Source organism: Leucoraja erinacea, chromosome 31, assembly GCF_028641065.1.
Source record: "Leucoraja erinacea ecotype New England chromosome 31, Leri_hhj_1, whole genome shotgun sequence".
In the NCBI taxonomy this organism is placed as follows: Eukaryota; Metazoa; Chordata; class Chondrichthyes; order Rajiformes; family Rajidae; genus Leucoraja; species Leucoraja erinaceus.
The window spans coordinates 7,228,770-7,238,256 of NC_073407.1; the positions used below are offsets into that span (position 1 = coordinate 7,228,770).

The window sequence follows — 9,487 nt, forward strand, 5'->3', positions numbered from 1 at the left end:
AGGGAGGGGGAGGGGAGAGAGAGAGGAGCGGGGACGAGAAAGGGGACAACCGAGCGGAGAACGGCGGGCTTGTCAGGCACCGGAAACGCGTCACTGGCCCGGGGCCGCGTCCAGTCAGTGTCCCAAAATGGCGCCTCTGGACCTGGACAAGTACGTGGAGATAGCACGGCAGTGCAAATACCTCCCGGAAAACGACTTGAAGGTAAGCAACTGGCGCATCCCCCCCTTCTTTAACTCAGTTCCCGCCCTCCTGACCAGCCACGCCCGCCTTGGCTGGCGGCTAAACTTATGCGAGCTGTCAAATTGAGGCTCTGTCTCCGATTTGGGGGCCTTTTTCCTCCTCTGCTTCTAGTTGTGCGCGGCTCGTCCCTTCTGGGGCGTGTTGTTAATATAATGCGGGGCAACTGGCTCTCTGTGCCGACCGTTAGGCTGTGGCCCTGGGTTTAACACTGATTAAAAACACGGCAAGTTCCGCCCACCCTCGCCGGCCGGGGGTACCGCCAGTAAACAGCTTCTCCGTCTCCACTGGTGTCTGAAGATAACAGGAAGTCATGATTCGGTGGCTAAATTTGTGCGGAGTCTGTCGGTGGCGAACGGATGGAGAAATAACGTCGTTTTTTATGATGGCTTGGAGATGTTGTTAGCTGGAAGGCTATGCCGTTGTTTTGGAGCCTTTCATTCCGCTGTGTACCAGAGGCGTTCACTCTTGTTTGTGATTACTTTGAGATGGATCTACTTTGTTGCATGCAGAAGTTACATTAATTATTTGATGGCTAGAAGGCTTTCAGAGTTGAATTGTGACCATTTCTAAGCTCTTCGAAGATCTTGTCAGTTAGAATTCTAACCACGCATAAAACACGGTAAAATCATTTAAGTTTTGTTTTTGCATGAAAGCACGAAGACACACCAATACACCACTTGAACCTTGCATTTGATGTCGTAGAACCTTCAAAAATCTTCTGCACTGGAGGACAAAAAGTGTCACCTTCAGTTCTTGAGTCAATGAGCACATATCTATTAAATGTGTTTACTAACCAGTTGGCCAGTTGAAATTGTATCTTTATTTGCCACTCATTTGTGCTTTGGTTTTGTATGCAAGTACCTATTCTCATAATACCATCTGACTTCATGAAGCACACCAGTTCCTTGTCCACTTAACAGTAATGCCTCATTCCTAAAAACATTATTGCAAGAGTCTTTCTGTATCACCCAGATGCCCTGGTATCATTCCTAAACTACAGGATTTGATACCGGCATTGGAACCAAACAAATATTATGTATTGAGTATCTTTAATAGAGATTCCCCTCCTCCCACTCACCATCAACAACCCGACAGTCTGTGGAGTCATTTACGTTCCGTGGCACCATAATCTCGAGGGACCTTAAATGGGAGGCCACAGTCAAAAATGCCCAACAGAGGATATACTTCCAGCAGCAGCTGAGGCAAGACAACCTGCCACAGGTTGATGGCTGGCGCCGCGAGCCGGCAGCCTCGCCAGCAGTTGTTTGTCCTTTCCCCTTTTTTTTGTTTTTAGTATGTCTAAAAGTGTGTTTTAGTGTGGGGGGGTGGGGGCAGGAATTGGGGGAACTGTTTTTTAGTCACTTACCTCGGTGGAATACGACTTTTCTTCTAGTTGCATTTCGCCCTCCCTCGCGGCCAAACAGCTTGGATTGGTGTGGCCTTTCTCCGAGTCGGGTCCAGAGCTTCAGCAGCAGGCGCAGCTCGGACTTTCCATCACAGAGCCGGACGGTCCCTTGCCGGGGGTCGCCATAAGAAGTGCTCCGATCGCTGGCCCGCAGACTATGGCATCCTGATGCAGCGGTCTGCGGAGCTTCTAACCGCGGGCGCGGTGTGGACTTTCCATCGCGGAGCGGGCGAGCCCTTGCCGAGGGTCGCCAGAAGAAGTGCTCCTACTGCCAGCCTGTGGCCTATAACATGGTGAAGCCCCGGCCTCTGGTAGGAAGCGGCCGATTCGGGACCTCCAAGCCGTAGTGTGTGCGTCTGTCCTGACGTCGGAGTTTCGAGCAGGGCCTGTACATCGGGCCATCCGTAGCGGCGACTGCGGAGGGTTCATGGCCTCAACCACGGATGAACAAAGGTGGAGGACTGACAAAGCTATTGCCATCCACCACACTGAAGAAGTTGATTGGAGGATGTTCATGTTATATTCTATTGTGTATTGTGCTCTTTTGTTTGTATGGCTGCGTGGTAAGTCAAATTCCACTTTACCTTAATTGGTACATGTGGCAATAAATGTGAACTTGAACTTGAATGATGGCCCAGTTTTATACTACCATCATCGAGTCTGTCCTCGCCTCTCCATCATTGTATGGTTTGGCTCGGCCACAAAGCATGACATCTGGAGGCTGCAGCGCATCGTTTGATCAGCTGAGAAGGTTGTTGATTGCAACCCCCCCCCCCCCCGACAGACAATAATATGCGCTGAGGGGAATGGGGTTGAGAGGGAGAGATAGATCAGCCATGATTAAATGGGTGGAGTAGACTTGATTGAATGGCCTAATTCTGCTCGTAGAGCTTATCAACTTATTGTAATTTAAATTATGTTGATAAGATTGTTGTAATTCAGAAGAAGATTTTAGTTCATTTTATGCTGGTGATATTTTAGAAAAGTTGTATTCTTCCTGTGCTTTATTTCAGCTATTCATCCACAGATTTACTAAATCATAGTAATGACTGTGATTTACTGCTGTTTTAGACACAATGCCGAGTTTATCAAAAGCTTGGGGTCAGTTACATGCTCCTCAGCACGTGTGATTGTCTGTCTGTGTTGAGATGTGACCTGCTTTTCCTGCCAAAGCTGTGCAAAATCTACTTATTGGCTGGTTCCATTGACCAGATAAGATGGAAGATAGTGTAGTGTTTTCAAAACAAGTTTGTTATAAATTGATCTAAAATATTCTGTTGGTTGTCAAGTAAACTAGCGATACATGGCATTGATTATATTCCACTCTTTGGTTTAAGATTTGATTTTTTTTAAATGACTATACCATTGCAATTTAAATTAGAATATAATCTTGAATAGGATTCTAGATTATTTTCTTTGAACACTTTATAGCTGGTTTTGACATGTTGGGTGTATCAAGACATGTAAGTGTCTTGGTAATTGCCTAAGAATCTTGAAGTAGGCAAGTAAGTTTACTATTACTAAAGCTTCACATGAAGAGAAAGACTGGGGATGTTGTGCATTTGTGTAATTCCGTCAGTTAGGATTTTTAGTCTAAAGTATTCTTACAGGTCAAGAAAGCTTAATTATCATATGCACTGAGACAGAAAGATGACATTCTTGCTCGATGCAGCTTTTACATTAATACAATTTGTCTCATTGTTTATTGTATATTTATGTTATGGGGTAACTAGACCATAATAGTAAAACCAAGTGCTAGAGTAACTCAATTGGTCATGCAGCAACTCTAGAGGATACGTATAGGTGGCGCTTTGGGTTGGCACCGATCTTCAGACTGGTGGAGGGGAGAAAAGAGAAAACTGGAAGACTTGAGAGGCAAGACAAACCCTAGATAGATGCTAATTTAGTCAATGCAGGTGGGGGGGGGGGGGGGGGTGTAGGGTGATAGACAGAAAAAATGTAGAGGTCACAAAGGCCACACCGAGGCAATTGGGGAGATCGAGAATTCATCCTTGGCATACAAGATGTCAATTCAAGTGTCTGATAACACCCAGGGGAGAGGGAGCTGTTCTTGAACCTAGTGGAATGAAGGTGGCTGCAGAAAATGGCAGATATGAGTAGGAAGTGCTGCATCAAAAAGACAATTATGCTAATGTGAAAGACACACACCACCCTGACCACAGTCATTGCACTGTACCATTGGGAAGGTAAAAGAGCTCGAGAACCAGGTAAATGGGGATGAGCCCAGTTAGCTCATTTGGTCAGGTGGGGGGGTGTTGATAGGCCAGTGATTAAATGGCAAAAGGTGTGAGATAAGGATAGAAGGGTTATGAGATAAAGATGGAGGTGCTGGATATTGTGAATCCAGAGGAAGGACTTTCGGTAGAAGGGGAGAAATTGAGTTTCAGGTGGGGCACAGGAAGAGGGGATCCATGTTCTGCAGAGATGTTGGCTGATGTGCTCCAGAACTTTTTTTTTTGTTAACCAGCATCTGCAGTTTATTAAATCGTCCAGACCATAATAGTTCAAGGAGAAGTATATAGCTCTGTGCTGAGATTGGGTTGTGGTTAGGGTTGCACAGTATGGTCCAAGAACCTGATGGTTGATGGGAAGAGGCTGTACTTGAACCTGGAAGGTAATGATTTATAGAGCTGAGTCATAGAGCTATACAGCACAAAACGGACTCTTCAGCTCAATGTGCGTTCTACCTATAGTCCTTCCACTGGGTTCACAATATCCACCTCCTCCATCTTTATCTCGCACCCCTTCTATCCTTATCTCACATCTATTGCTATTTCATCACTGGCCTATCAAAACTCCCCCTCTCAATCCAACCAAATGAGCTAACTGGGCTCATCCCATTTGCCTGGTTCTTGGGCTCTTGTAGCTTCCCAATGGTACAGTGCAATGACTGTGATGTGGGTCTTTCACATTAGCGTCATTACCTTTTTGATGCAGTACTTCCTACTCACGGGGAGTTCAATACCTGTGATAGACCGGAGAATATCTGCCATTTGCTGCAGCTGCCTTCATTCCACGAGGTGCAAGTACAGCTCTCTCTCTCCCCCCCCCCCCCCCCCCCCCCCCCCCCCCTCCGGGTTTTATCGGGCACTTGAATTGTCCTCTTATATGCTAAGGATGAATTCTCGGTCTTCCCAGTTGCCTCGTTATGGCCCTTGTGACCTCTGCACTTTCTCTGTTGGGTGTAACACTATGTTCTGCATTTTTGTTTATTTTATGATTGCACTACCTAACGAACAAACGTATGATATGATTGTCTGCATACAAGTTTATCACAGTATCTCAATACAAGTGCCAGTGATGTACCAACACCACTACCCTTGAGTGTCAAACTGCTGATTTTATGTTCAAATAACTGACAGATCAAATCTATTTAAAAACTCCATAATTCAGTCAAACTGGATCATTGTTGACCTCTTAAGGCCTGAGCAAAAAATATTTGGAAAGTAGAGATGTCAACTTTATTGATTTATTTTATTTTTTAGCGACTCTGCGACTACGTATGTGACTTGCTTTTGGAAGAGTCTAACGTCCAGCCAGTGTCTACACCGGTTACAGTCTGTGGGGACATACATGGGCAGGTAAATATGCACTATTTAGAAATGTACTCTTTATTGAAGGTAGCCATTCCAGACTCTTTGTGGATTAGAATGCAAGCTTTGAAACAGTAAGCACCAACGACTAATGGCAGCTGCATTTTTGTTTTAAATCAACTTTACTTGACTGAAGGAGACTTTATATGAATCCATATCAGATATTTGTCATCTTCGTGAAGAAATTAGTGCCTAGAAATGGCATACTTTACGTTTTGGGTTTAGTGTATTCCATGAGAGTTCCTGGAATTTCTCAATGGAACAATTTACCCCAGCCTCCAACGAGGTTTTGTGTTTTTTCCCTTGTCATTCCTTTGTGCCATTTGAGCAGGGTTACAAAGGTGTAATACACAATTTGCTAAAAACAAATGACTTCCATATTTCACAGCATTGTTTCTACTTCTGTGCATTCTTGAACTAGTATATCAGGGCGGGTGAATATCCACACATTCTATCCAGGCACTGGGAGCGCTTTTGTAGACATATGACAAGATTAGTCATAGAATCATGGAGCACAGAAATATGAAAACCAGCCCTTTGGTTCAACTTGTCATTGCCGATCAAGGTGGCAATCTGGGCTTGGCCCAGTGCTTGCATTTAGCCCATATCTTTCCAAATCCTTCCTATCCATATCTATCCAAATATCTTCTGAATTGTATCTGCTTCTTTGTCTTCCTATGCCAGCTTGTTCCAGATATGCATTAGCCTGTGAGTGGAAAAGATTGCTCCAACAGTCCCAATTAAATCTCTTTCCTCATCACCTTTAGTCTCTGCCCTCTAGTTTTAGAATCCTCTACGTTGGACTGTGTGAGCGTTCACTTCAATAAGGTCGGCCCTCAGCCTCCAACTTTCCAAAGAAAAATTCCCAACCTTACGTTGTAACTCAAGTCAGCAAGTCCTTGTATCATCCTAGTGAATCTGCAAGTGCTGGAGAAACTCAGCAGGTCGGCATCATCTGAGAAGGGAATGGACAACTGATGTTTTGAGTTGGGACTGCACTCCAGATTTTTTTTTAGTGAGCAAGCTGGAAGAGGCATAGCAAGAGGAGAAAGCCTGGTAAGGGATACATAGATACACAAGTGGGGTTTGACTGGCAAAGTAAGTAACAAAGGCCAGAGGTGCAAAGGGGCCTAAAAAGATAAGGAGAGAAGAGTGAAATATAAAGCTGGGGGATGGGGTGGAAAAAGAAAGGAAAGGGGGAGTGAGGAACTGCTTGACCTGCTGAGTTCCTCCAGCACTAAAGGGAACTTTATATGAATGCATGTCAGATATTTGTTGTCTTCAAGTGAAGAAATTAGTGCCTAGAAATGGCACCTCGACAACAGAGACACTTGCGTAAGAATGCTGTTCATCAATTACAGCTCAGCATTCAACACCATTATACCCTCTAAACTGATCACCAAACTCGGTGACCTGGGCATCAACCCCTCCCTCTGCAACTGGATATTGGACTTTCTAACCAACAGACCCCAGTCTGTTAGGTTAGACAAGCACACCTCTTCAACCCTCACCCTGAACACAGGCGTTCCACAGGGCTGTGTGCTGAGCCCCCTTCTCTACTCCCTCTTCACCTACGACTGCACACATGTACATGATACTAACATCATCATCAAGTATGCAGATGATACAACGGTGATTGGCCTCATCAGCAACAACGATGAGTCGACCTATAGGGAGGAGGTCCAGCTCCTAGCAGCATGGTGCGCTGACAACAACCTGGCCCTTGAGTCCAAGAAGACAAAGTAGCTCATTGTAGACTTCAGAACGTCTAGGGGTGGCAAGCACACCCCCATCCACATTAATGGGTGTGGAACGTGTTTCCAGTTTCAGGTTTCTGGGGGTCAACATCTCCGATGACCTCTCTTGGACCCACGATACCTCAACTCTGGTCAAGAAGGCTCGCCAGCGTCTTTTCTTCCTGAGGAGACTGAAGTAGGTCCATCCGTCTCCTCAGATTCTGGTGAACTTCTACCGCTGCACCATCGAGAGCATCCTTACCAACTGTATCACAGTATGGTATGGCAACTACTCTGTCTCCGACCGGAAAGCACTGCAGAGGGTGGTGAAAATTGCCCAACGCATCACCGGTTCCTCACTCCCCTCCATTGAGTCTGTCCAAAGCAAGCGATGTCTGCGAAGGGCGCTCAGCATCGTCAAGGACTGCTCTCACCCCAACCATGGACTGTTTACCCTCCTCCCATACCCGCTACAGGTCTCTCCGTTGCCGGACCAGCAGGTCCAGGAACAGCTTCTTCCCTGCGGCTGTTACATTACTCAACACTACCTCGGTGATTGCCAACCACCCCCTCCCCCCCCCACTCCTTCCACCAGGAGAAAAAATAATTGCACTATTATGACTGCATGTAAATATATTTATTTATTGCTCATATGCTATGTCGCTCCTATAGGGAGATGCTAACTGCATTTCGTTGTCTCTGTACTGTACGCTGCACAATGACAATAAATTTGAAACTGAATCTGAGTCTCTTCTGCACCCTTTCCAACTTGATAACATAATTCTTACAGCTTGACGACCAGAATTGAACACAGTACTCCAGTGTGGTCTCGCCAACAAGTTGTGATGTTATCAATGAAGCCAAGTGTGTTAGATGCGACCTTCATGACCCTGTCCACCTGCGCTGCCTCATTTGGGGAACCATGCACCTGTACTCAGATATTTCTATTCTGCAACACTCTCCAGGGCTCTAACATTTACTGACTAAGTCCTATCCTGGTTTGACCAACCCAAGTTCAACACCTCACTTTTCGGAGTTAAATTCCATTTGCCATTCCTTGGCCCATCTTTCCAACAGACCAAGATTTTTTTCATATTGAAGGTTTACTGTGAATTACAAGCTGTTTACAAGATGTGAAAAGCTGACATTGGTGTTGAAGTTAATCATTTGAGCGTGTAATTTGTGGTGACGCTTCTGAGTGACGAAATGTCGATGAAGAGCCCAAATGTGCACTGTACAACAGTTCTCTAAACGCTTTGGATAAGTTTTCTGTTTGGAACATACAACATCTTCAAGCCTATATGTAAGAAGGAACTGCAGATGCTGGTTTAAACTGAAGATAGACATAAAAAGCTGGAGTGACTCAGTGGGACAGACAACATCTCTGGACAGAAGGAATGGGTGACGTTTTGGGTCGAGACCCTTCTGAAGGGTCTCGACCCGAAACATCACCCATTCCTTCTCTCCAGAGATGCTGTCTGTCCTGCCGAGTTACTCCAGCTTTTTGTGTCTTATCTTAATGTTCAAGCCTAAAATTGACAAATATATTTGGAATCTTTCTACAGTTTTATGACTTGGGAGAGCTGTTTAGAACTGGAGGACAGGTTCCTGACACAAATTATATTTTCATGGTAAGTATTTGAATTCCTTGAGTTTTGATTTGGTTGTAAACTTGAAGGTTAATCGTATAGTTTATAAAATTGTTAGTGCATTTTTAATAAACAAATCTCTTATGAAAATAGAAAAATATATTCGGTGAGCGATGTGGGTTGGTAGAGCGAGCAAAGCCTACACACAGTGTATCTGAATATCAAAATTACATATTTTTAAAAGCAAAGTAGTACATGGATGAAATCTGAAATTAAACAGAAAATGCTGGAAATGTTTGGATTGAAACGTAGAAAATAGGTGCAGGAGGATGCCATTTGGCCCTTCGAGCCAGTTCCACCATTGTGATCATGGCTGATCGTACCCAATCAATAACCCGTGCCTGCCTTCTCCCCATATCCCTTGATACCACTAACCCTCTATCTAACTCTCTTAAATCCATCCAGTGATTTGGCCTCCACTGCCCTCTATGGCTGGGAATTCCACAAATTCACAACTCTGGGTGAAAAGGTTTTTTCTCACCTCAATCTTAAATGGCCTCCCCTTTATTCTAAGACTGTGGCCCCTGGTTCTGGACTCGCCCAACATCGGGAACATTTTTCCTGCATCCAGCTTGTCCAGTCCATTTATAATTTTATATGTTTCTATAAGATGCCCCCTTATCCTTCTAAACTCCAGTGAATACAAGCCTAGTCTTTTCAATCTTTCCTCATATGTCAGTCCCGCCATCCCATCAATCTCGGGATCAATCTCGTGAACCTACATTGCACTGCCTCAATCACAAGGATGTCCTTCCTCAAATTAGGAGACCAAAACTGTACGCAATACTCCAGATGTGGTTTTACCATAGCACTATACAACTGAAGAAGTTTTACTCCTATAC

The 9,487-nt window shown here is 44.8% G+C and overlaps 1 protein-coding gene across 1 annotated transcript in view; it reads left to right on the top strand.

Annotated features, from left to right (window-relative positions):
• The first annotated feature begins 8 nt into the window (after window positions 1–8).
• The window catches only part of ppp6c (protein phosphatase 6, catalytic subunit), a 21,182-nt gene continuing 11,703 nt past the window's right edge, over window positions 9–9,487 (top strand). Inside the window, exons 1-3 of the mRNA XM_055659839.1 lie at window positions 9–202; window positions 5,153–5,248; window positions 8,562–8,627. Of these exons, the coding sequence (XP_055515814.1) occupies window positions 128–202; window positions 5,153–5,248; window positions 8,562–8,627 (237 nt within the window). The 5' untranslated portion in view covers window positions 9–127. The remainder of the gene's footprint in view (window positions 203–5,152; window positions 5,249–8,561; window positions 8,628–9,487) is intronic.